Source organism: Stylophora pistillata, chromosome 3 (assembly GCF_964205215.1).
Source record: "Stylophora pistillata chromosome 3, jaStyPist1.2, whole genome shotgun sequence".
Lineage (NCBI taxonomy): Eukaryota > Metazoa > Cnidaria > Anthozoa > Scleractinia > Pocilloporidae > Stylophora > Stylophora pistillata.
The window spans coordinates 41,473,465-41,500,979 of NC_142521.1; the positions used below are offsets into that span (position 1 = coordinate 41,473,465).

General features: G+C 40.7%; 3 protein-coding genes and 1 non-coding gene across 5 annotated transcripts; 2 read left to right on the forward strand and 2 right to left on the reverse strand.

Moving 5' to 3' along the window:
• Positions 1-2,492: 2,492 nt before the first annotated feature.
• LOC148736141 (uncharacterized) lies at positions 2,493-27,277 on the reverse strand. Of its 2 annotated transcripts, XM_088752607.1 has the most exons (4): positions 27,005-27,134; positions 26,797-26,871; positions 18,855-19,042; positions 2,493-2,780 (listed from the first exon to the last, which is right to left on the reverse strand). In XM_088752607.1, exons 1-4 carry the CDS (start codon positions 27,114-27,116, stop codon positions 2,700-2,702), a joined length of 456 nt encoding a protein of 151 aa, XP_088608733.1. In that variant the 5' UTR covers positions 27,117-27,134; the 3' UTR covers positions 2,493-2,699. The 2 variants fall into 2 exon arrangements, with proteins under 2 accessions (XP_088608733.1, XP_088608734.1); XM_088752608.1 differs by lacking the exon at positions 26,797-26,871 and having other exon boundaries at positions 2,599-2,780; positions 27,005-27,277.
• On the forward strand, positions 8,376-13,632 carry LOC111328948 (uncharacterized). Its single transcript, XR_015998225.1, has 3 exons — positions 8,376-8,430; positions 9,407-12,620; positions 12,719-13,632. It is a non-coding gene; the product is annotated as an uncharacterized LOC111328948 (transcript).
• Positions 14,364-16,517, forward strand: LOC148736142 (uncharacterized). The gene is made up of 2 exons (XM_088752606.1): positions 14,364-14,586; positions 14,726-16,517. The coding sequence occupies exons 1-2, from the start codon at positions 14,413-14,415 to the stop codon at positions 15,185-15,187; spliced, it is 636 nt and encodes a 211-aa protein (XP_088608732.1). The 5' UTR covers positions 14,364-14,412; the 3' UTR covers positions 15,188-16,517.
• On the reverse strand, positions 15,971-18,756 carry LOC148736143 (uncharacterized). The gene is made up of 2 exons (XM_088752605.1): positions 18,285-18,756; positions 15,971-17,927 (listed from the first exon to the last, which is right to left on the reverse strand). The coding sequence occupies exons 1-2, from the start codon at positions 18,404-18,406 to the stop codon at positions 17,027-17,029; spliced, it is 1,023 nt and encodes a 340-aa protein (XP_088608731.1). The 5' UTR covers positions 18,407-18,756; the 3' UTR covers positions 15,971-17,026.
• Positions 27,278-27,515: the final 238 nt, after the last annotated feature.

Here is a 27,515-nt window from a genome sequence, read left to right on the forward strand (position 1 = left end):
ATGAAAAGCTGAGCTGCACGATCTGCCTTCGGTGCAAAGATGAATACCCACTCTGGAAGTGTGTTTCCACATGTCAAAGAAAACGTTGAATTGGCATCTAGCAAGAATTTTCACTTAGTGCGTTTTCTTTAAAACGATCAAGAAGATATTTCTTAAATTGTAATTTGACACCCTCAACACCTCTTTCTCAAAGGATACAGCAGACCTTCGCGGGTGTCCTTCGCGAAAAAAATTGTTACCGCGCTATTTAAAGCGTAACTATCATAAACTATACATCAATGAAAAGGCTGTTAAATGCAATTTTCAGCAAAAATTACTTCGTTTTAGCTTGACCTAATCGTAAGCCGACTAAGGCGCGACAAATCGAAACGGGCGATGTTTCTTTGAGCGAATTAATCGGGTATCAAATCTACTCGCGCAAGTGAAATTTCTGCCTTAGTGGTTGCTTTGCAATCTTTCTGTCAAGTTTGGTTATCAAAATTTTACCGATACGCGTTACGTCGGAGACTATTGCGGAAGATCAATTTGGAAAAAACGGAAAAGATCCACGTTGTTTTTTTTTTATTGATTGATATCTTGGGAGCCTTCGGACCAAATTTCAAGTCAATCCGTAAAGGTTTCATATCCTGTTAATGTTACCGACCGCAGAAGGAGAGGTCGAAATCATTTACATTCAAAGCAAACATACAAGCAATATGGTGGACCAAAACGAACCTCGTGCGTTTCTTTATTCTTTTTGCCATGGCAACCCGTGACAAATACGTTTACATGGGAAGGGGAGGGGTGGTGTCCGTTTTCTCAACTTATCCTTAACATTAAGTTGTCCAAAGAAGACACCCTCGCGTAAAAACGACGCGGGTTTTTTCGCTTCCAAAGTTTTTCAGACATTTCACGCCTTTAGTTGACCATTTGTCAAGTTATGTCAACACTCTGAAAAACTCGAAATGCCGACCCCCGTTTAGGCGAGATTTTTTCGCCATTCTTAATCGAATTCCTTCAAAGTCTGGCTCTTACGTTCAGGCTTCTTTCTAGCTTTAACCTAAGGGCTCTTTTCCTTTTCAACTCTACCCATTACTTCACGAACTGCTAAAATAAACACGTGTGACTGACATCTGAAGATGTTTACGCGACTTAAGTACTACTCCAAATGTGCTGCCGCGAAAAACATCACGGGAGTCATTTGTGTTGATACATTACAATTGGCTCTTCACACCTTGGCGGCTCAAAGAATTCAGTTCCAAAAAACGTTTTGGTAAATAACTCAAGTGCGTTTCGATATTTTAAAACATATTTTTTTAGAAACTGTAGTTAAAATAGTAAGGCTTTGTTTGGGGTAAAAAAAAAAGGTCTACCGTATCCTTGAGGCTAGGTGACCTTAAGCCGGGCAAACAAACTTTACATTTCATCTGCCGCACTGAATTTATTATCAACTGACTCATATGAATACCACCTAGTTTTTCTGGGGGCGATACTTGTGTACGCCCCTTCTTCCACTGTTTGTCCTGTCATTGCGTAACAAACTTCAAGAACTGTTCTCCTTTTAGATATCTGTTAACGTGCAGTTCTAAACCACATAACGGCTTCTTTATAATTTTTATATTCACAATCTTGTTTCTGTTTTGGCCGATCTTAACCGCAAAAGCATGAAATTTTTTGGTAGAAAGTCGTTTTGGAAGGAGTAAACAAACCGAAGGTACATACTTAGTACGCAGGAACTGATGTACGTAACTTGACGTGATTCGCTAGTTAAGATGGAAATGATGACGATGCACGAAGATTGACCGCTCGGCAAATGACACCTTTGTAAGTTGGTACACAACATTTTCAATCCGATTTTGAGTTGAGCTAGTCCCAACACTAGAAATTTGCATAAGAAATCAAGGCCAAGAATAAAGAAATGAAAACCGTACAGAGTATAAGAAAAGTACCTCTACCAAACAACCGTAAGTGAGTGTTAGATAAGTCATCTAACACACATTTCACTCTTTTCATGGTTCAATATTGTGGTACATAAAATTGTTTTGATGTCTATCGAGACAGAAATGGATGCAGTTTTCTTGTACATTGGAGTTGCCAAGGATACTTTTTCCCCGAACTTTCCATCATTCAAAACAAATGGTAAGATTGTAAGATAAATCATCTAACACACATTTCCGTCTTAGCTGGGTCAGCCTATGCGATAATCTGTTGATGACGTTTGATCGAGAGATTTTAGTCTGCAGTTTATGATAATCTTGCTTCTGATGGAGTGTTACAAATTTGGTGAAAAGATATGGCGATGTATACCCAAGATGAAAGTAATTTGGTTATATCAACTAAGTTGAAATTGTAAATTGGCCACCGTATGTAACGAATAAAAAGGCTGACGTTTCGAGCGTTAGCTCTTCGTTAGCCCTTCGTCTTTCGCTCTGACGAAGGGCTAACGCTCGAAACGTCAGCTTTTTTTATTACGGAGGCCAATTTACAATTTCAACTTAGTTGATATAACCAAATTACCTTGTTACCCCCACCGACGCAGCACCACAGTTTCTGTAGAAACTTTCAGCCTTTATTCAAGATGAAAGTAACCGATGCAACTTCTTCTTGAGACAAACACTGCTCATGTCTGAGTATTATTAGCTCACATAAAAGAAGAGGATATTCGATTGAAATTCGAAACGACTGTGGAATTTTAAAAGCACCGTAATATCTTACTAACATCACAGGAAGATAACTCCATGGGCTTTACAACCTCTTGGCGTCAGTGATACGGTTGATTCTTCCCCTGAACGGACGCTCTGCTGAATCAAAATAAATAATAACTGGAGAAACGTCTGTGAAAAGGAAGCGATAAGCCGTCCAAAAAAAACTTTATTAAATAATGCAATACAACATTGAAAACCGCATGTAGGAGAACTTTAGTAATGTGAACAAAGGAAACAAATTGAAGATTTACGAAACTTGTTAAAAAAAAACAAGAACTACTCTCTTTCCTTTGAAACTCCATTGTACCATTTCATCGATCTTCACCATGTATAAATATTTCGTATATATATACATATACATTCGTATACATACATACATTAGCGAAGAAAATTCGACTTAAGGTTTATCACGAAACCAGATTGGTAGTAGAGCGAGGCTCCAACAAGAAGACGAGTGGAAACTCAAGCTACATCGATGGGTAAGAAAAGGAGCAAGAGAAAGAGAGCATTCTACAACGAGGACGAAGATGGAAACGAGAACCCTCAAGTCGGAGGAAGGTCTATCGAAGCAAACAACGCTTCAGAGAAGAATAGGACACAAGAGTACCTGGACTCCAGAAAAGACGAATTGTTAAGTTTCGCGTCGGATACTTCACAAAAGGTTAGACAAGCTCAAGAGGAAATGGTGAAAGTAAAGAAGAAGGCGGAGCAAATGGAAGCAAGCATATTGAAAGAAGAAGAAGTTATTCAGTCAGAAAAGAGAAAAGTAGAAGAAGAATACGCTAAGAAATTGAGAGAACTTGAAGCTCGATCACTGCAAAAAAGAGACCAACTCGTCAACGTTAAAGAAGAAGCCAAAATAATATAATAATTTGGATATATCAACAAAGTTGAAATGGTAAATTGGCCACCGTAACGATTACAAAAGCTGACGTTTCGAACGTTAGCCCTTCGTCGGAGCGAATAGAGGAATTGTGGGTTGTGTGTGCTTTTAAAGGCAGAAAATGGAGCTACGTTATCGGTGGGAACATGGCAACGAGAAAAGCAAGAATAAATTAGTGGAATGAAAAGCGTTCGTAGATCCCTGTGGGATTTAGACTGCCGGATTGAAAGATGAGCTTTTGTTCAAGAGTTTTACGGCTTTCCGTGCTACCTAAGTGTAAGCAAAGACCGCAGATTGCCATATGTTGCTTAGAATGATTAGGTAAATTAAAATGTCTAGCGACTGGTTTCGGTGTGTCCTTGTCATTCTTTTCCACGTCTATTTATTTATTTATTTATTTAATCGCTTTCACCATACTTACAATACTAAAAGGACTAAAATATACATATGAACAAGACACAGAAGAGAACGGAGGACAAGGGTGCGGGACACACAACAGAGCGAGGCTCCAAATTAAGTGTGCCCTTACGAGAAATATACAAATACTAACTATGTAAACAACAGACAGTGTAAAAAGTATATAAAAAAGTATATACAATAATAAAAGCAAAAACGAAAACGATATGAATAAATCCCTTATGCGGCCGATAGAAAGTTCTAATAGCAACAGTTACCATCTAATAGAAGATCACGTGACCTGCTGCATTTGCAGCAGATCGACTTCCAGGTGTTGAAGTTAGTGACGTCATAGTTTGTACGAAAAGCAGCGGAATAGCGTTGGAGTACGTGAGATTTAAACTGATTGAGAGAACTAATAATACGAGTGGATACAGGTAAGGTATTCCATAGTTTAGCGACACGATTAAAGTAACTAAATTGAAAGAGCTTTGTACGGCACTTAGGAATTAGTACGTCTAGATCAGAGCTATGGCGAGTAAGACGAGTGCCTTTGGGCCTGACATAATCAGCTATGGGTAAGGTGTAGTGGCCAACGCGACACTTGAAATAGAAAATTAAGTCTTTCACTTCGTGCCAGTATGTTAACGGTAGCAGGTTGAGGCGGGAAAGGCGCTCATGATAAGAAATATCCTCTTACCAGTGCGTGTTTAAGATGAATTTTGTTGCCCTGCGTTGAAGACTTTCTATTTTTTTTATGCCACCGATCGAACTGGGAGCCCATATCTCGCTAGCATAGCCAATATGTGATCTGACAAACGTGAGATATAGTAATTTCCTATGATCTGTAGTGAATGACGAAAGACTGTTGCGTCGCAAGAATGCAAGCATCCTATTGGCCTTTGCTAATATAGTGTTGGTGTGAGTGTCCCATGTGAGGTCGGAAGAGATAGACACTCCGAGGTCTTTTACTTGAGTGACGTGATTAAGTGAGATGTTGTTCAACTTATAATCGTAGCGAAGTGGGTAGCGCTTACGTGTGACGGTTAGTACCTCACATTTAGAGGTGTTAAACTTTAGGTGCCAATTATCACTCCAGCCCTGCAGCCTGTCCAGGTCTTTTTGGAGTGACTCACAGTCCTGTAGACTATCAATGACACTGGAACACTTTGAGTCGTCGGCGAAGAGTGCGAAATGATTCTGTATCACCGGCGGGAGGTCGTTCACATAAACTAAGAACAGCAGAGGACCAAGGATACTGCCTTGAGGGACTCCTGATGGGACTGGGGAACGACTAGAGGTGAAACCGTGGACCAAGCACTGCTGACCACGTCCATCTAGATAACTCTCAAACCACTGGAGAAGTTTCCCACTGACACCGTATTGGGAGAGTTTCAGAAGCAACCCTTGGTGGGAAACACTGTCGAAAGCCTTCGCGAGGTCCAGATACACTATGTCCGACTGCAGGCCCTTATCAAGAGACTGGCCAATCTCGTGATAGAACGTTAGAAGCTGGGTGACTGTAGATCGACCCTGAAGGAAACCGTGCTGAGCATTGTCAAACAAAGGACAAAGAAAATCATTAAAGTGCTTGAGTATACATCGTTCTAATACTTTGGACACAACGCACAGTAGAGAGATAGGTCTGTAGTTAGTAACGTCCTCCTTTTTTCCTTTCTTATAAACAGGAACGACAAGTGCGTTTTTCCATTCAATGGGTAGTTTACCCTCCCCAAGAGATAAATTAAAAAGGGCGCAAAGAGAAGGTGTTAATTCCCTTGCACACGTCTTTAGCACGGTTGTAGGGAGACCGTTAGGGCCCGGAGCTTTACTCGGGTCTAGATTCGAGAGCACTTTGTAGACCTCGTCCTCGCACAGCTCTAAGCTGTCGAAGACGGGCAACCTGCCGTCGGGCGGCGTAAATGGCTTAAGGGGTACCTCAGGCGCATGCGTAAACGTAGAATAGAAAAACTTATTGAAGGCTTCTGCCATCTCCACCCCGGAGGATATCTGACGTCCACCGTACGTAACATTAGCTGGTATAGAGTTTGACTTGGTTCTGTGGCGGAAATAACTCCAGAAGCGTTTTGGATTGGCTTTCAAGTTGTCGCCGAGAGAAGTGAGATATTCCCTTAATTTCCTGTTTATCAGTGCCTTAGATACTTTTCTTAAAGTCCTGAACTTTTCCAGGTTAAAAGCGTTGTTGTGTTTCTTCGCTGCACGTCTGGCTGATTCTTTCCTCTTCAGCAAGTGACGAACTTCTTTGTCAATCCACGGGGGTGTGTTTAAGTCCCTGACTCTGGCCTTAGGGATATTAGCATCGATAACATCCAGAAGGGCGGATTTCCAAATGGACCAGCAGGCGTCAACATCAGAGTCACGTAATACGCTATTACTAATAGCAGAGCTCTGCATAATCTGCAGTTTGAGGTTCTCGAAGTTAGCTGATTTAAATTTATAGGCATAGCGGGCAGGTTTCTTTACCCTACGAGGCCTAGCAACCAAGTTAAATTCAAGTAGGTCGTGATCGGTCACAAGGCCAGCCAGTAGAGGAGTTAAGGTCGCAATGTTCATAATGCGGTCAGGTGCATCAGTTATTATTAAATCCAAAATATTCTCCTTGCGGGTCGGAAAAGGGTTCACTTGCAGTAGAGAGTGGTCGAGTAAAGTTTCACAAAAAGCGGAATCGGCAGAGTTCGTAAAGTTCGAAAAGCCGCAGCCTTCAATCCACTTGATGGCAGGATAATTGAAGTCCCCAAGAATTAAGGAATGGCTCTTGAGGAAGCGAGCAGAGATATTGAGATGAGACATAAACTCCGTGACGGAGTAAAAATCATAGCTTGGTGTAGAGTCAGGTGGTCTATAAATAACACTGATTAATAATTTAGAAGAACACGCGAGGTTTAACTCGACACATAACATTTCGAGCCCTGTTTCTAAGTCAGATCTGCGACGGCAATCAAGATTGACCTTTACTGCTATTAGCACGCCCCCGCCTTCACGTTCAACCCTATCGCGTCTAAAGATAGTGTAGCCGGCATCCAAAATCTCAGAGTCCAGGAAAAAATCTTTGAGCCAAGTCTCGGTAACACAAATGATGTCGTATTCGTTAGTGTAAGCCAGCTTTTGAAATGCATGAATCTGGCAGAACGATTCGCTGCGAGGAGACCTGTGTTTACTTTTTAGGCTTTGTGCATTAAATGAAAGGCATTTTAGGAGACGATCGTTGGTGGAAGGTGTTCTCGGAATCAAAATAATACAAGTCAAGATAGAAAAAGAGATCGACAAGGAGCTTGGGCTAGAAGAGGACTATGTCGGCGGGGCGGAATACAGTGATTTTGAGGAAGGCGAACCAAAGCCAAGGATGAAGATAGAGAACCACGGCGGGTTAAAGATCAAAGGTCAAGAAGAGGCGGAGAACGTGAAGGGAAAAGTGTCGCCAGCGATGGAAATTGGTCAAGACCTTTGGAAACAGCTAAAAGGAGTATCGATCTCTGTGTTCAACGGAGACAAAACCAACTACGAGAATTGGAAAGCAGCCTTCGAGGCATGCATCGACAAGGCACCAGCTACTCCAGAATATAAGCTACTCCACCTTAGGCAATATTTGTCAGGAGAAGCGCTCAAGGCAATAGAAAACCTAGGTCATTCAGCGTCCACTTACGAAGCAGCAAAGAGCAGGCTGGAGAGGAAATACGGAGGGAAAAGGAGACAGATTGCGCTGCATCTTGAAGAACTTGAGAACTTTAAACCAGTAAGGCTGGGACACCCAAAAGATCGAGAGATTTGCAGACATTCTGGATATTCCAGTCGTCAACCTAAAGGAAGCAAGGAAATACGAGGAATTGGGTAACCATACGCTAAGCTATTGTACATACTTTATATATTATTTATATACTTTTAAATGCTTTTATTTCTGGGTCCGCAGTAATTGGCCTCAGCTGTTGCGGTGTCCCTGCCCAAATTTTAAAGTTATTATTAGTGTATTGTTACGTTCTTATTACTTATTACTAGACTTGTATTTCCTCAGTTTTTTTTTTTTTTTTTTTTTGTATTCTTCAGGGCGAAGCTAATAAAATAAAATAATATAAATAGAAGAAAATGATGGAGCAGATGTTGGCACAGTACCACACATGGGTATATGAAAGAAACAAAACAGAATGCGTAGAAACTTTACGAGAGTGGGTGATACAAGAGGCGGAGTTCCAGACCATAGCAGCCGAAACGCAACGTGGAATATGAAGAAGTTCATCTGGTACGCAACGGAAAGATCAGACATACTTTGGCCAGCCAAGACAACAAAGCAGCCCTAAGGGTCAACAAAGAGACAAAAATCGAGCATGCAAAGTCTGCGAAGAAAGGCATCCAGTTTGGCTATGTAACAAATTTAAGGAGATGACCGTACCTAAAAGATGGGAAACAGCGAAGCAACACAGTTTATGTTACAGATGTTTAGGAGCCAACCACGTAGGTCAGTCATATACAAGGTCAACAATCTGTGGCCTGAATGGATGTATAGATACACATAACAGACTGTTGTATGAGGATAAAAGGAGAGAGTCGTATAAGGAGAAGAGGCAAAGCAAGGTGCACAAGGACCTGCCACAGAGGGGAGGCAGCAGAGACTTGAGAGATCACACACAACCACGGTATATGCAAAAGAAAACGTCAAGGAGGAATACATCGCGTTGAGGACAGTACCCGTGATACTAAAGAATGAAAGGCGGAAGCTAGTTGTTAATGCACTGCTTGACGACGCCAGTATCAAGACGTACATAAATAGCCATGTCGCGACTACAGGGCGAGAGTCGTAAAGTGACAGTCAACGTTCTTAATGGCCAGGAAGATACTTTACAATAATAATAATAAATGTTTATTCACAATTAATTAAAAGTGAAAAGGAGATAGGAGAGGTTATCCCTTTCTAGTTTATCTCCTGATAATAAAATAGATTACGCCATTAATTTAGTTACTTTCGAGACGATGCCAGTCGAGTGTGGGATAGAGAGCTTAAATGAAGAAAAATAAGCATGAGGATTACTGTGTTTACAGAAAGCAAAGTCACAGGCAACATAAAAGCGGTTAAATGGACCAGTTACGCCAAGAACTGGAACCACCTTAAGGATATAAACTTCCCTTATCTAGGGACACGTCCGATTGTTGATATCCTGCAGCTGCTGATCGGTACCGACTATACTGATCTACACTGATCTACACTGATCTACACTGATCTACACTGATCTACACTGATCTACACTGATCTACACTGTTCTACACTGATCTACACTGTTCTACACTGATCTACACTGTTCTACACTGATCTACACTGTTCTACACTGATCTACACTGTTCTACACTGTTCTACACTGATCTACACTGTTCTACACTGATCTACACTGTTCTACACTGATCTACACTGCTGATCTACACTGTTCCATCAAAGATGTCAGAGGTAGACCAGGCGAGCCAGTGGCAAGATTGACACCTTTAGGGTGAACATGTATCGGGCGCCCCAGTCTGTGTCTGGAACAGAATTACCGGACAAACTTCATACGTACTTACTCCGTGTACGAGGACTCAACTGTTGAGTTGGGCAACGCTGTTCGAAAGTTCTGGGAGATAGAAGACGACGGATTACAGGTGAAGACCAAGACATTAATGCCAGAAGATAAAGTCGTACTTGAAGCACTTAAGAAGTCAATAAAGTTTGAGGATGGACGATACGAGATTGGAGTACCCTGCAAGGAAGAAAGGCCGCTGATGCCAGACAACTACGAAACAGCGCTAAGGCGGTTGCAGAACACAGAGAACCGTTTGTGCAGATATCCAGAAATCGAAAAGTGCTATTCAGACGTAATTAATCAGTACGAAGCCAAGGGGTATATAAGAAAGGTTCCAGAGACGGAGAAAAAACCCAGCGAATCATGATATTTGCCCCACTTCGCTGTCATAAGGCCAGATAAAAAAAAAACTACAAAGACGAGAATCGTGTTTGATGCATCCGCTAAGAGCGACGGGATTTCTCTGAATGACGTCAGACACCAAGGACCCAAGTTGCAACGTGAACTTTTAAGTGTTTTACCACGATTTCGCAAGTACCCCGTAGCATTGGTGTTTGACATCGCAGAACGGTACCTACGAATAAGCCTAGCACCAGAAGACAGACCCTTCCATAGATTCTTGTGGAGATCGTTCGATCAGACCAGGACACCGGACGTGTATGAGCTCAATAGAGTAGTTTTTGGAGTGAATTCGTCACCATTTCAAGCTCAGTTTGTCACTCAAGAGCATGCGCAGAAGCATAAAGAACAATTCTCAATGGCAGCAGAAACGATTTTGGAGTCAACGTACATGGGCGATAACATGGACTCTACTTCAGATGATCAAACAGGAATAGAGCTATATAAGCAGTTATCGGAGCTGTGGGGAAGAGCCGGAATGCACGCGAGAAAATGGCTATCGAATTCACCAAAGGTGCTGGAGGAAATACCAGTCGATGACAGGGCCTCTGAGGCAGACTTAGACCAGGGCCATCTACCATCGGTAAAGACGCTTGGGATACTTTGGATTGCTGAGGAAGGCATGTTTACGTACACGGCACACCCACCGGGGAAGGAATTCCAGCTTACAAAGCGTAGTTTTCTCAAGGGTATCGCAACACTGTCCGATCCTTTAGGTTTTCTGGCACCATACATTGTTCGCGCCAAAATCATTCTCCAAGAAATGCGGACCACTGGGGTAGAATGGGATGAGCCAATGAAAGAGGAATAAGCAAAAAAAGGCAAGACAATGGTTCCAAAAGCTCAAGTCCCTACAGTGCGTACAAGTTCCGCGATGCCTACAACCTAACTTTGGTGAACTGATTTCGACAATTTTACATTCGTTTGCTGATGCTTTAACGGCGGCGTATGGAGCAGTGGTGCACGTAAGAAGCGAGTACAAAAGCGGGATTGTTGCTGTACGAATGGTCGCTTCTAAATCAAAGGTCGCACCGCTGACAGCCATGAATATTGGATGTCTGGAGTTGATGGGGGCGGTGTTGGGTTTGAGATTTAGTATGTCGATAGCAAGGGCACTAGACATTGATCCAAGCATAACCACGTATTGGTCAGACAGTATGAACGTGCTGTCGTGGATTCACCGATCAAGCAGAGTTTTCAAGTCATTTGTAGCAAACCGAATCGGAGGGATCCAATCATCAAGTAATCCTAACCAATGGAGATGCTGTGGTGTTTATTCTTAAATAACCACTGAGGCTTTCGATGCAACGCAACGATATTTAATGAACATGTAAAACCATAACCGACTACATCTGTAACTCGTTCTCCTTTAGACCACGTGTGCAGTTCCACACACTGATTGACAGCTGTCAGAAACCCTATAGATGCGTTTCAACCAATGAGAATCCGGCAGATTTTGTCACGAGAGGGCTGACAGTCCCAGAGCTTGCTGAAAAGAATTCATGGTGGGAAGGACCAGGTTACCTGAAGGAGAAACCATCAGAATGGCCAATAAACAAGGTCACAACTGTCAGGGCATCTGATACAGAAGTCAGGAAGAGTAACAAGTGCCAGCTAGACCCCAGCGATAGAGGAGACAGAACGATGGTAGCAATTTAAGGAGACGGTGAATCGCGCTTAGAACCAAAACGTTTTTCGAGTTGGTTGCGACTTACCAGAATCCAAGCATGGATTTACCGCTTCCTGAACAACTGCTTACTACCAAGCGGTAGACGAATAAGGGATAAACTGACTGTCGAGGAAGTCCAAGATGTTGAGATCAGGATCATAAAAACCGCACAGAAAAGGTCGTTTGAACCAGAGTGTTCAGCGCTATTCTCTGGAAAACCACTTCCCGTGAGCAGTAAATTTCTTACGTTAAAGCCAAGACTGGACGAAGACGGCGTAATGAGATCCGATGGTCGATTAGAGAATGCCGAATACTTACCCTACGACGTCAAGTATCCCATAATATTGCCAAGAAAAGAGTGGGTAACGCAACGGATAGTAAGGTGATATCATCAACAAGGAAATCACACAGCAGGGAAAAACCAAACGTTGGCAATGCTTTCGTCGCGTTTCTGGCTAATGCAAGGTCGAGAAGAAATTAGAGAATGCGAAGGAGAATGTTATGAATGTCGAAGAAGAAAGGCAAAGGCAGCTCATCAGGTTATGGCACCTCTGCCAAAGATCAGGTTGAAGATGCCGCTTCGTGCTTTCGCTCGCACAGCGGTTGATTTTGGAGGCCCGTTTACAACAATCCAAGGAAGAGGAAAGCGCACGGCCGAAAGATACCTTTGCCTGTTCACATGTTTAACTTCGAGAGCTGTACATCTGGAGATTGCATATGGTCTCGACACTGATTCGTTTTTGAAAGCGTTTTGTCGAATGGCAAGTCGGCGAGGGCTGCCAGAAGAAATGATCTCGGATAGTGGAACCAATTTCGTGGGAGCTGATCGAGAACTACGAAAGCTAATAGAGCAACTAGACAAGGACAAGCCTCTGCTAATAGAGGGGTGAAATGGCATTCTAACCCTCCTCTGGCTCCTCCCTTTGGGGGCGCACATGAGACGATGATCAAGGCAGCTAAGAAAGCAATATATGGTATATTAGGAAACGCTGATGTAACAGACGAGGAGCTGATGACAGCCTTTACAGGTGCTGAAGGACCTATAAATTCCCGTCCGTTAATCCATCAGTCAGCCAATCCAGCAGATGACGTCTCATTAACACCAAACCATTTTCTTCATGGTCAGATCGGTGGAAAGTTCGCTCCAGAATCCGTGGACGAGACAGATTTTAATCTTCGTAAAAGATGGAGACGCGTTCAAGAACTAATTCGCCACTTTTGGTTCTGTCCTGGTGTACCGGTTCACAAGGGAATTACCATTGTTCTTTCTTTGTTTAGGAGTTATCGGTTAGCTATTGTGTATTGTTTGGTCTTTTGTATTGGCTCTTGTGAAACGGTACACGAGGACAGAACCCCACTTTTGGAATCGATGGATGCGAGAAGGGTTGCCGAAGTTGAATGCCAGGAAAAAGTGGTTCAAACACGGCAAAGACTTAAATGTTGGTGATATAGTACTGGTAATTTCTCCGGATACGCCACGAAGACAATGGCCGTTGGGCAGAATAGCTGAGACAATTCCCTCAAAGATGGACACGTGAGAGTTGCCAATTAAAGTCAGAATTGGTCAGAAGATCTTTGAAAGGCCCATATCAAAGTTATGTCCACTGGAGTGGGAAACAGATGACTGACAGCTGAAGGATAAGGCTGCAGAGTTTACAGTCGATGAGACTACGGCTCATCGAGGAGGGGAAGAATATGGACAGAAGACATGATATTCAGCACATTTATCGAATATTCTATGATTTCCAGAGCGTTCTTGATTAGTCCTTTAGGAAAGTTCTAGTGGTTTCGACATAAATACGTGATGTCTATTTATAGAAACTTGCCTTGTTTACCGCGCGTAAATTCTGGAAAGTCTATGATGTAGTGTTACTGAAAACAGTCGTGTTGTGAACCTGTAAAAAATCTTCTAAAAAGATTGTAAGGAACTATATAAGAGGGAGCAGTAGGTTGTTGTTGTTGTTGAAATTCACTTCAGTATCACGCGAGTTGTATGAGGTCTCAAGTACGAAAGGAAATAAAAGGAGTTAGCGAAGAAAATTCAGCTCAAGGTTTATCACGAAACCAAATACCATTACTTCATTGACTCCATTGACGAAATTTAGTAAATATTGATGTAGCCTTTACTATAGACTGGATCTTAATGTTAATTCAGTGCAAACGCCTTCATGCGGTTAGCTATGTCTATAATTTCAATTACTTCCTTCCAAGTTCATCCGTCGTGTTTCTCGAGCTTAAGATAATTTAAGAGATTTTCACTTCGCGTTCATAATCGTTTTTGGGATGTCACGCACTCTTTATGAAACTCCGTAAACGGCTACGAATGAGACAGAGGTTACGTGTTCTAATCTCCAGTTAATGCCGTTAGTTTTTTTTAAAAGCCCCTTCACATTACATATACTGAAAAGTTACCTCAGTTAAGATCATCTTTTCTTTTCTCTCTCGCTCAAGTTTCCAAAATCTTAACCTTAGCTCGTCCATAAGAATTGGTAGAAAAGTTTTCAATCCAGCAAAGTAAGCACTTTCAAGCGAAAGTTTTCAAGTTCGCAGAATTAATCTTAGCCATTCGCTACGTCGCACGTCACGCGAATTCCTGAAAATAAATAGCGTATTGAAAGCAACTCCTTAGGAAAATTATTGCCCGCAAAGATTTTCAGGAGGGCTTTGTGATTGACAGTCTCACTAGAATAATCGATTTCAAATGGAAACTAGTCAATGGCGAGGAAAATGGTATCTTTGTAAAGAGTCCTAAAGTGTGACGTCACGTTGCCATGACAGCATTTTTTTCTGGTCTAAACAGTTTAAACTCATACTTCAAACATGGCGTCTTTATCGATATGCTCACTCGTTTCTTTCTTTTCTGGAGAGCAGAAATCGCTTGATCGCGGAGAAAACCACTTCAAATCCGACCATGTCCAAAGCTTTATTTATTCCAGGGGAGTTATCAAAGGTGAAGTCCAAGCAAGCATGAAAAATAAGGACTACAAAGTCACAGTAAGTTGCCAATTTGGGATCACAACACGTATGTTCAATTCGAAGAACTCCCAACCCCGATTTCACCTCCAATTTAATGTTTATATTGCGGAATATATATTGCAACTTACGTGTCTGTTTCGAATTATCTTTTTATCAGATTTATCTCGATGAAAACCTTGAAATAAAAAACACAGAATGCGAGTGTCCTCGCGGCGAGTTCAAGTGCAGTCACGCGGCAGCCATATTTATTTATGGCATCCATAACCTTAGCAGGACGGACCTGGAATGCCAATGGAAACGAAAGCGAAAGGCAGAAAGCGTACAGTCTGCAAGCCAGATGTTTCCAGCGCCACCGAAGAAGAAGGATTACAGCCCTTTGGCGCGCGATCCTAGCCGAGAAGATCGGATGTGGCTGTACAGCGAACTAAAGCGCTATGGCAAATTTACAGGGACCTGCTGGATCTTGAGTCCCGAACCACAACCTGCTACCCCTCTCTCGATCAAGACGATTGAGGATATCATTTACTCAGAAGGTTTCCTTATGGCATCTACGAAGGAAAAACAATTAGAGTACTTGATTGAGAATGCCAAAGTAGAGGAGCTAGCTAGAGAACCATAAATGTTGTGAGCACCCTCACGGCTGGCCAGCGAAACAGCCCTGCATGGCACCAAGCTCGTAGAGGCCGCCTGACTGCTAGTAATTTTGGCTCCGTCCTCCAGGCAAAAAGGGTTACACCGTCTCTTATCAAGCGACTACTTGGGGAATACAACTTGAATGGAGTTAAAGCAATTGCATGGGGACAGGACAATGAGACTGAGGCCCTGAAGTCCTTCACCAACATCACAAACTTTACACCTGTACAGACCGGCCTTTGGCTACTCGAGTCGGGAGTTCTGGGTGCTTCCCCTGATGGACTTGTGGGAGACGACTCGGTGATTGAGTGTAAGTGCCCCTACACACATCGAAATGCGACAATCAAGGAAGCTTGTGGGCACAAAGACTTTTACTTGGAGGAGAAGGAAGGGAATTATACGCTGTCTACCACACATGTTTACTGGCATCAGTGTCAAGGCCAGATGTTCCTGACTAAGCGCAAATTCTGCTACTTTGTTGTATGGACCACAAAGGATAGTGTTGTTATCAAGATTGAATGAGATGAATCTTGGGAGCACAATATTACTATCTTGAGTGATTTTTACTTTCATCAACTATTCCCAAAGATTACCGAGGGAGAACTTTGAAAAGTGGTGCACAGATGCTGGACATAATCAAAGTGGGGGGGAGGGGGGGGAGTGGGAGCTAATGTAAATAGGCAGTAGCTAATGTTAAAAGGTATTTTTTTAAATTTCATACATTAATTTCTTAATATAACATTACATATTCTACACTCAGATAGAGACACAAGATAAAGAACCCACATTTTTCCATTTAGCATAGTAACTTAATAATAAATTACATTCTTCCTGAAAGCAAGCTTAAACAATTTTTTTTTGCAACCAATGGCTACTGGTAGCTGGTAACACTTATCCTGGTTACTCAACAGGGCCCAGGTGCATAAAACTTATGCCACGCTCAAGTAGGCTTGGATAGCAATGCAAAGGGAAGGGGAGGGAGCCAAAACAAAATCCATGCAGCACAGGTTATTTTTTCTGACTACCTCTCACCATCCCTTAAAGCTAATTTAAGTGTGGCTTTAGTTTTATACACCTGGACTCAGGCTCCCAGCTTCACAGACACAAAAGTAAAACCTTTCAGCCAGCACGACTTTCACACTTGGAACTACTGGACGAAAGAATTCCATACTGGTCACATGCCCCTGACCTGGATTTAGTTGAAATGACAATTTAAGAATGTCACTGGATTTCATTATAATCTATTTTCACAGAACACATAGTAGTTTGTATTAATGAACATAAAGGAGATGAATATCAGAAAAATGTAAAACTGACCACATCATATTTTTGACCAAAGCTATGTCAATACCATTTGATCTGTTACAGTAGGGCTTCTAGTAATACAAAAATAATATTAAAAACTCATTGTACTATAATTTAGTTGAAAAAAAGTTCTATTCAGTCAAATTCAAAGTCTTCGCAGCCATCCTTGATCAATGGATACTGCAAATTAACAAGAGCTGAGCACAGTTGGCATAGCTTGTCAGCATGGCACCTCAAAAATGCTGGGATGAAGCCAAGGATGCGAAAACTCTTAAGTCTTGCATTTGCACGCTCTACGTGGATGCGACATCGAGCTATTGATTTTGTCGCCCTTGCCTCACTCTCTGTAAACTTTCCATTGTTGAGAAATGGTGGTATGTTCACTGAAACACCTCTTGGAACTACATCGCTGATGAGAAAACCTTTGTCTGCCAGAACAAGATCACCAGCACTCAAATGTTTACAAAACCCAGACTCTTTAACCATGACCTTGTCACTGACTGAGCCAGGAAAAAGATCACTAACATAGGTTATAACTCCATTTTGGGCCAACCCCTATAATGACTTTGAAAGAGTTCATTCCCCTGTAGCTGGAATTTGTAGCATTCTGCTGCGACATGAGCTTAGGTGCAGCAATTTCAATGTCTGTACAATCAATCACAATGCGGCAACTGCTGTACTCAGTGAAAGAGGATGGCAAACACATCTTGTTCTTTTCTCTAGATGGCACGGTTGTCATGATGTCTTTGAACAGGAGAGAATGCAAAACATGGACAAAAGTTAGTACTATGTTGGCAACAGTTGCAACACTGCATGAAAACAACTGGGCTAAATGTAGATTGGTATAATTTTGTTTCAGTTTCATCAGAGTGATAAATATCTGGTCCTCAAGTGTGATCCCCTCAACCTTCCATCCAGCATAATAGTTTATTTCACCCTTGAATCTTGAAACATATCCCACAACAATATCAAGAACATCCTTAGTGGGTAGACCTGTCTCCATCCGTATCACCTCAGGGCTCAAGCTCTTAGCAGAGTAGTGTGCACTATAGTAACTTGACATTTCCTTGTGTTTAGCAAGTTCTGTTGAAGTCATATCAAGCTCTATTGACAGCAGAGCTTCTTTGGAACTTGTCTTTTCCTCTTGTGAGCATTCAGTGGAACATGGTTCAGAGTTCTCTTTAATCTCTTCAAGCACAGATGCTACAGTTGGTAATTTCGTGGGCTCGGCAGACACTTTCCGTTTTTTCTTGGGGGTAGGTGTACTGGGAGGTGTTGGTCCTGTACCTGGCAGCAAGTCCAAACTATCAAACAGCTTGTGCCTGTTTCTGTCACTGATGGTTGGCATATTTTCTTTTCGCCCATCTTTAAAGTGACAACTGCAAAGTCGCGAATGTTTGCTGGGCTTTCTATCTCCTCTCCTATAACAGAAAAAGACAGAAGCAGTTACTATACTTGCGCTTAAAAAACCCAAAGTTTAGTTGGTCACATGCTTAACCTTGTAGTCTAAGACGTGAATGCGAAGCGAGTATTTCTCTGAGCTTGTTACTTAATACTAGTTAGTGTAAAAGCTTTGATACTCACAACTATCATATAGTTTTTAGTAACTAAATAATCTTAGATCAAGACTGAAGACAAGGAAAGGCAAAGCCGCGAGAAAACAAATAAGACAAGAAAGAGAAACAGCTAATCGTGAATCAGTTTGAGATAAAAAAAAAAACAGCTATTTCTAATCGATGGTACAGCATCGAAATATATATTTTTCGAAAAATACTCACCTTACAAATGATATCCACTTATCATAGAGTGTTTTATGTTTTTTCTGGTCTGGAAACGAAAAGAATCGGCAGCAGTGGCTTTCAGATGTGTGATTGCAATCTGGATGAAAACACTGGCCCATCGCAAACTTCGTCTCCGTTGCGTTTTGACTCGAATTATTGCTCACCAGGTGCTTTTGTCCGCTTATTATACTCTTCAATAGTAAGGCCAAAGGTTATCTTGATTCTCTTTATCTTATTTCTATTATTGGAGGATAAAATGCGCTATTATAGCTCTTGAAGTGCTCAAGGTCAACGACAATGTGTCACGCTAGGGACGCCATATTGGTTTGTTTAGACCACAGAATTCCGGTGCTATGGAAACGTGACGTAAGTACTTTAGGACTCTATATGTGATAAGTAGTACCATCGAGTGGGCACTGGGTTCGAGAATGGATGTTAACTACGCAGAAAATGACATTCCAGTCTTTATTGAAAACAATTCAATGAAAACAAAGTAATCAAATAAACAAACCAATCCAAACCGATCCAATGAAACAAACTATCGCATTAAACACAAAAGATAGTCACCTTTGGATAATCTGGTTTAAACTTTTCAAACCATGTGACGAGGCCCAAATCCTGAAAAGTTTGACTGATAAACTCCTGTGCTTTCTTTTTTCCTACGGGGTTAGTCACGTGATGTCTGTTATGGTTGAAATGTTTCAGGAAATCCATTAGTGATTCAGTTCTGTCGCTGTATTCCTTTTGAGTGGCAGCTGTCAAAATGGAAAATCAGTCACTAAAATTTGTGAAACTATGCAGCCCCTGCTTGACACAGCAACAAATGACAGTGAAAACTCTAAACATGCTTATTATGAGGAAAGCCTTCCTCTGCAAATAACTTATCTTGATAAGTTACTATATTTAAACTTTGAACCATGTTCATTTGAAATAAGCTTCCTGTTTTATCTTATTATTTGCAGTCGAATTATTATAAATATGTTCATTAGATGTTGTGACCTGTCATTCGCTCTTCCCCTAGGAGGTTACTGCTGATATAAAAAATTTCCATTTGTAATGTGTGGTTAGAGCTAACTGTTTCTTCGAGCCTGATGTCAATAGTACTGCGTTAAGGGACAACAGCGAGCGGTACGACAGGCATCTCGGTAACTTGATGTGGTTTATAACGAAGTACCCACTTTTAATTCTTCTTTCATATCTAGGTAAGCTTCATTATGTTTAGAATAGTGACAGCGTTTGCGGCGAAAGTGAAGTTGTTTCTCAATTTGCCGATAGCGATTTTGAAAATATTCAGGAGATGTTGGTTCGGAATCGATTTCACGAGCGATCAGAAAAAAGTGTGTCGTCCCCGGCGTATGTTGTTACAGTCGGAACAGTGCTTTGCGCCGGAATTTTTTTCCATTATAGAACTTAAACAAGTACGGGCTGATCTAAGGAAATACTTCAGTTGGTTTCGGAATAAGCTAGAGCAAAACACCGCGGTCACGAAACACAAATCATTGCAGCTTGAAGGAACTCAGTAAACTTCAAACTTGTTAATTCGATCTTGGTATCCGATATGGGACTACAGTTCGCCAAACTACGCCAGTGAGAATATTTCTTGCGAAAAGTGTTTAATTGAGAAAAACTGTCAATACGTCGGCAAATTCTGGCCACAATCAGACGGCTTTAAACAGCGAAACCGTGAACCTCGGTGACCCAATGAAACACTGACGAGAAAAATAAGCGATCATTATCATAGCTGCATAAGAAAGATCGAACCTTACCCGTGCCACTAACAGAAATGACCTTAGAGAGAAACAATAACAACTGAGTGCCTCTCGCTAGGATGAATTTCGAACTTACATCAAGAATGGAACGGAAGGGAGGGGAAGGGAGGGGAAGGGAGGGGAAGGGAGGGGAGGGAGGTAATGTTTACTGAAGTGGAACTGAGTCCTAGCTGATAAAAAAAAAATCCCCCTACCCTCCCCTCCCATTTCAAGAATACCATTTTCTTGTGATGCTTAAATTATTCCCTCTTTCCCGGAAAACGGGCTTTGAATGGTTTACAGGAATTCGATCTGGCACCAGTTTCCGAGAAAGTAATTAACAGATTAACATTATCTTGTAATCATTTTCCGAGAATTGTTTTCGAGTAAAAAATTAGTTTTCCACACTGTTTAATTAGTTGACCAAAAACGGTTATTAAAATACTTTAAATATAGTGGCAAACACGCTGTTGTTCAAAGGAAATCGCCAAAATAGCGTTAAAACGAACGTAAGCGACAAGGCGGCTATGGAATAGAGGTAGGGAGACTTAACATGCTATAATCCTCGCGGTGTCCGGTCTTTTCGTCCAAGTCTTTTCGTCCAAAAGTATTTTCGTCCAAGTCTTTTCGTCCAAAAGTATTTTCGTCCAAGTCTTTTCGTCCAAAAGTATTTTCACCTAACTCTGTTCGTTTACTTGTTAAGTCTTTTCTCGAAGCAAATAAACAACTTTTGGAAGGCTAGATAGGGCTATAGAAAGAACTTGTTGCGAGCCGCCGCCATTTTGGTACCGATAACTTTAGTCACCGATCTTTACGATAAATACACAGAGAATGATTGAAGTTGTAACGCAATATACTTTATTAAATAGTGACAAAAGTAAAGACGTGCTTGACGTTTAATTATTTCACGCGAAAGAAATGGGAATATTAGGCTTGTTGTTAAGCGTCTATTGAGCGTAAAAGGGCAACGAACTGTAACATCACTACGTGAATGGCTCGCAACAAGTTCTTTCTATAGCCTTATCTAGCAGTCAATTTCCTCTGACTGCCCGAGTCGTGTAATAAAACAGTATAATTACTGATCCCCATGAAATTCTATTGTTCTCTCTCTGCATTAATCAACGATTGTAGTCTCTAAGATGACAAAACAACTGTATGAGGAAAACGGAGGCGGTCCTTTTTGTTAGCAGGGAAATTATCAGGGGTAATATACTTAAACGCGCTAAATAAGCATGCTGCAATATCAAAAATATTGCAGTGTGCAGGCTGCAATATTAAAAATATTGCAGTGTGCAGGTTACAATTATTAAAAATATTGCTTCTTCCACTCCTCAAAGACTTTCAAAACCCACGCCCATTTCCGGCGGCTGGCGTCTGAAACCCAACTTTTGTCAAATTTCTCGCAATCTGAAGCTGTAATTGGCGTTCTAAATCTTTGCTCTATTTAAAAAAAGAAAATGGAACGCCGCCTTTAGAAGTCGATAAAGAATTAAAGCACTGACCGAAATGTCCAAACGTTACACTACATTATCTTCGATTTCTGCTGAAATATCTCCCTTCGCAGATCTCTGTGTAATAAATAATCCTTCGTCTTCCGACGAATCCATCCTCTTTCTAAACCCAGGTTCGCACTGAGTAAAATAACTGAATTCTCTGAAATCGAAGATCCAACACAGACACAGAACAATAGGATTTCATGGGGATCAATAATTATAACAGATAATTACTTCGGCACATGGCATTATGAAATGCCATATGTCATTTGAAAGAAATCGAGCGACATTCATCGTGACCTTCTTCTCTTCAATAAACAACCCCGTGGCCTCGATTGCATGAGAATCTAGAGAGCCGTGGGCCGGGAGGGCAGTCATTGGCCATGGGCCAGGGGGAGACAGTCATTGGAGACAACCATATTCTGTGACCAGTTCTTCTATCTTTACAACAAAGTCTTGTTTTCTGTCCTTCGATATGTAAGGTATCTCATAATAATTAAGAATTTCCTTGAGAATTGTATTATTCAATTTCAGGAGTTTTCGCTCAGTAGCATACTCACAAACATTGCAAGTGTCATAGATAATAATGGGGTGTTTCAAACCAATGTACGCATGGATAGAGTAAAAGAAGCTCTACTTCATCTTCAACTCCCGCTCCCTTCTATTCTTCTGAGGGTGTTGAATGTTTTCGAATGGACGCCAGCCTGGAGAAGAAACTTTTTATCTGGCTTTCTTTTAGCCACTCCTCCCTTGAGAAAAGTCACTCTAATGACTCCCCCCCCCCTTCCCACCGGCCCGCGGCTCTCTAGAATCTCATGCAATCGAGGCTACAGGGTTGTTTATCAGAGAGAAGAATGTCACAATGAATGTCACTCGATTTCTTACAAATGACCAGCAAATTTGGGACAGTTTACAACTTGAATTGGGATGGAGCTGTGTACTTTAGGAGATATTGTTCTCAGCATGGCTTTAATTTCCACTTCGCTTAATTTTTTCCTGCGATAATAGCAATAGATATTTTTACGGAATATGGTGCTCTCATGCACGGTTGTTGAGTGTGTGTAACTCCTGATATCTAGTTTTGTCCCAGTATGGAGAAATCGCAATTTAAAAAGTACCACTTTTCCGCTTAGTCGAGTAGTGGCATATTTGACGTGATGACAGTGTTTACATTTATCAAGATACTCTACCTTTGTGATCACACTTGGAAAAGTGATATATTAAACTGATGTATTCAAGAATATCTTTCGTATTGGCTTATACTATTTTGCGAAACGAAACGAAACGAAATTGTACTATTTTGCGAAACGAAACGAAACGAAACGAAATTTTGCGAAATGGCGTTTTTTCGCCTTTATTTAGCAAAGATGTCATCTTCGTCCGGAACAAAATGTTTCCACTAATAAAATGATCAATATTTCTAAGAGCCTGGTCACCTCTCATTGTATTGACCATAGTAGAATTCGTTTCGCAAAGTAGTAATTTTGAGAGAATTACTATTTTGCGAAATGGCGTTTTTTCGCCTTTATTCAGCAAATATGTCCTCTTCGTCCGAAACAAAATGTTTCCACCAATAAAATGATCAATATTTCTAATAGCCTGGTCACCTCTCATTTTATTGACCATAACAGAACTCGTTTCGCAAAGTAGTAATTTTGACAGAATTACTATTTTGCGAAATGGCGTTTCTTCGCTTTTATTTAGCAAATATGTCCTCCTCGTCCGAAACAAAATGTGTCCACTAATAAAATGATCAATATTTCTGAGAGCCTGGTCGCCTCTCATTTTATTGACCAAAATAGAACTCGTTTCGCGAAATAGTAATTTTGACAGAATTACTATTTTGCGAAATGGCGTTTTTTCACCTTTATTTAGCAAATATTTTCTCTTTGCCCGAAACAAAATGAAAGACAACTACTTGTTTTCGTTCTCGATTGCTCTTTATTGGCTCGGTGTTTACTCTTTATTGTTGTTATAATTCTGTATAATTTTGTTTCGGGCAAAGAGGGCATATTTGCTAAATAAAGGCGAAAAAATGCCATTTCGCAAAATCTCGTTTCGTTTCGTTTCGTCTCGCAATATAGTATAAGTCCTCTTCGTCCGAAACAAAATGTTTCCACTAATAAAATGATCAATATTTCTAAGAGCCTGGTCACCTCTGGTCACCTTATAACGTATTTTCCTAGCAGTTTGACCATACATCGAGCGTTAATTAAGTTCGGCTGGAATTGCCAGTCACGCATGTAGGTTGTTGGTCAGCTATAAAATCCAGTTGCGGCAACCATAAATAGAACAGAACAAAATACAAGGAATACAGAGCAGAATAGAAAACAGAATTATAACAACAATAAAGAGTAAACTCCGAGCCAATAAAGAGTAATCGAGAACAAAGACAAGTAGTTGTCTTTCATTTTGTTCCGGGCAAAGAGGACATATTTGCTAAATAAAGGTGAAAAAACGCCATTTCGCAAAATAGTAATTCTGTCAAAATTACTACTTTGCGAAACGAGTTCTATTATGGTCAATAAATTGAGAGGTGACCAGGCTCTTAGAAAGATTGATCATTTTATTAGTGAACATATTTTGTTTCGGACGAAGAGGACATATTTGCTAAATAAAGGCGAAAAAACGCCATTTCGCAAAATAGTAATTTTGTCAAAATTACTACTTTGCGAAACGAGTTCTATTTTGGTCAATAAAATGAAAGGTGACCAGGCTCTTAGAAATATTGATCATTTTATTAGTGGACACATTTTGTTTCGGACGAGGAGGGCATATTTGCTAAATAAAGGTGAAAAAACGCCATTTCGCAAAATAGTAATTTTGTCAAAATTACTACTTTGCGAAACGAGTTCTATTTTGGTCAGTAAAATGAAAGGTGACCAGGCTCTTAGAAATATTGATCATTTTATTAGTGGACACATTTTGTTTCGGACGAGGAGGGCATATTTGCTAAATAAAAGAGAAAAAACGCCATTTCGCAAAATAGTAATTCTGTAAAATTACTACTTTGCGAAACGAGTTCTGTTATGGTCAATAAAATGAGAGGTGACCAGGCTCTTAGAAACATTGATCATTTTATTGGTGGAAACATTTTGTTTCGGACGAAGAGGACATATTTGCTGAATAAAGGTGAAAAAACGCCTTTTCGCAAAATAGTAATTCTCTCAAAATTACTACTTTGCGAAACGAATTCTACTATGGTCAATAAAATGAGAGGTGACCAGGCTCTTAGAAATATTGATTATAATATTAGTGGAAACATTTTGTTCCGGACGAAGAGGACATATTTGCTAAATAAAGGCGAAAAAACGCCATTTCGCAAAATTTCGTTTCGTTTCGTTTCGCAAAATAGTATAAGCCTTTCGTATTGAATCATTTTTGACAGCGTGAGATCCTGATAAAGATTGCTCATTTTGTGTACACAAATGATGTCAATTTCACGATTCGACTCACGTGCGGAAAATTGTTCAAAAATAAAAAACTTTTGAAATCTGAGGAAACCACCTTTGTTCCGATGATAGGCAGTAGTTTCCTTACCCACATGCAAAGTTTAAGGAAAGATTTATTTTTAAACCAACTTCGATTGGTCGGAAATTACAGAGACACGCTCTTAAGGTGCATTATTCAGTTTTGTTGAGGCTATTCCTCAACAAGGTTTTATGTTAGTCCGTTCCGTTCCTCATTTTTTTGTATGTCACGTAGACGACAATCCTTCAGTAGTAATTTTTATTTTCGATTCTCCTTTTACGCACGTGGTGAAGCGCTTGTAAATAATTTAGGTACGTGAAACTGTTTCTTTTCTTTCGTTTACCGCCTTTCATCATGTGGTTTTTACGGTTCCCTGAGCCTCGTAATTATGATGAAAGGGCGACCGGATGGTTTGGTAAACATTGGAATTCTTCGCCGTCATCAAATTCGTTGGTTTAATGGGCTGTTCTGTTGTTATTCGACATCGACGCCGCTATATGTTTCCGACCCGGACAAGTTTAGTGGGGCGAAATGAAACTCGAAAGTTGAAGGCGAGCTCGAACGGTAAGAACTGGATCAGGAGCGAAACTGCTGTTTCCTCAATCGAATATCGCAAAAACATGTCCTATTCACGGGAAGCACATGAAAATAAAGACCACAGAATTCGAAAGGAAGTTTTACTTTTTTCAGAAATGCTGTTCTCAGTTTTTAGGAAATGTTATTTACATAGTTAAATTTAGCTACTTGTTCTAAAGCTTCCGCGCTCGAGAAATGGGCCAAATAAACACCGAGAGCAAGATTAAAATTCTTCAAATAAAATGTTTATAAGTCATATTTTCAGAAAGCCGGAATAGTGTGAAATCCACACTGAAGAAATGTACAAATAATTAGTTTTTGTTAGGAAATTGTTTTGCCGTATCTTTGGGGCGAGTCATAAAACACCGACTTAAGTGTTTATCAAAGCGGTGAAGTGATCCGCCATGTTGTATACTACTGGAAATATAACTGGCTCGAGTTTTTGCAGTCCTTCGTCCGAAGAAAGGTGGAAAGGCTAAAGTGACTGTTGATCAGCAGCCTTGAAACTAAGTCATTTACTTTTTAAAAGCTATAATTTATTTCTGTGGCAAACACGCGTGCTTGTGAATAGGTAGCTCGAAACCCTTGAGGCCCCTAACTACATAAAAGCGGAGTGAAGCGTATGACCAGACAACGAGTACTCGTAGATAATATTCTTGTCGATGAATCTTAAATATAGATTTTATTCTTCCATAGTTGTAAGGCATGACCACAATCTTTCATCGAAACCACAGGCTTGAGAATTTTACCTTCGAGAGTGTATGCGTACCGAAAAGAAAGATCTGCATGGCTCTACGTACGATTGACAAAGAACTGCGATCAAATAGACGTCACCAGGAGTTAGTTTATACGCAGCCAAGTTTCTAGAACTACACTGTATTTACCTTGAACTTTAAATGTAACTGAAAAACATATTTAGAATGAGAATATTCGATATTTCAAGTTCCAATAATCAGTCGATTAAAAGGCTGTTACCAAGATCTCTAATTTTAATGCGCCCTCTGTTTCAAAGTTTGGTTCAAATGCAGACATAGCTTTTACCTAGGAAATGATTTGAAAAGTTTATCGACTATAAAAAAAGAAAACCAGAACCGCAACAAATCGAAACTTGAATTGTAAGGAAAATCTTAATAGAAAACTATTGTGTTAACCAACTAGAGCAGAAAATTTGTCAACTGGAGCCGAACGAGAGAGATCCGCAAATTTAAGAACGTTGCTTACTTGGAAGGATGTTAGATTGCTGAGCGCACAAAATCGCAAAGAACCAACAGCTAGCCATGATATACGTTGTCGACACTATAAAATGAATGAGCCGAAGGTATCAGACTCGCAACAAATCGAAATTTGACTATTGTGTTATTCAACTAGAGCAGAAAATTTGTCAACTGCAGCCGAACGGGAGATCCGCAAGATTAAGAACATTACTTACCAGTAAAGATGTTCGATTGAAGAACGCACAAAATCGCGAAGAACCAAAGAATCCCCATGATATACGTTGACAACAAAAAAGGGAATGAACTAAAGTTATCTATATCCTGCATTAATGCTCTGGCATAATGTCTGCTGATCACGCGTGTTCTTTTTGAGGTGGGAAGGGAGAGTAAAAATGAAGTCAATGTCTGTCTTAAGATGAAAGGCTCCTGACCATAGTACCCTCGGAGTAGAGTGCGTTGCCCCGTCTTTCTCAGAAAAATTGTTTACTTTTGGACTGCTTTTCTGAGAATTTCAGATCGTATTGACATTCTGCGTAGTTGATCTACCGCCCCTCTTTAGAGTCCTAAAGTGCTTACGTCACGTTTCCATAGCACCGGAATTCTGTGGTCTAAACAAACCAATATGGCGTCCCTAGCGTGACACATTGTCGTTGACCTTGAGCACTTCAAGAGCTATAATAGCGCATTTTATCCTCCAATAATAGAAATAAGATAAAGAGAATCAAG

Bases quoted from the DNA above. Each gene is read 5' to 3' on its own strand.
- LOC148736142 (XM_088752606.1), top strand. From the start codon at position 14,413: ATGGCGTCTTTATCGATATGCTCACTCGTTTCTTTCTTTTCTGGAGAG. The intron at 14,587-14,725 runs GTAAGTTGCCAA...TCTTTTTATCAG, and splicing joins ATAAGGACTACAAAGTCACA to ATTTATCTCGATGAAAACCT.
- LOC148736143 (XM_088752605.1), bottom strand. From the start codon at position 18,406: ATGGGCCAGTGTTTTCATCCAGATTGCAATCACACATCTGAAAGCCAC. The intron at 17,928-18,284 runs GTGAGTATTTTT...TTTCTGTTATAG, and splicing joins AAGTGGATATCATTTGTAAG to GAGAGGAGATAGAAAGCCCA.
- LOC148736141 (XM_088752607.1), bottom strand. From the start codon at position 27,116: ATGCAGGATATAGATAACTTTAGTTCATTCCCTTTTTTGTTGTCAACG. The intron at 19,043-26,796 runs GTAAGCAACGTT...CCATTTTGACAG, and splicing joins GCAATCTAACATCCTTCCAA to CTGCCACTCAAAAGGAATAC. The intron at 2,781-18,854 runs GTGACTATCTTT...ATTTTGATTCAG, and splicing joins TTAAACCAGATTATCCAAAG to CAGAGCGTCCGTTCAGGGGA.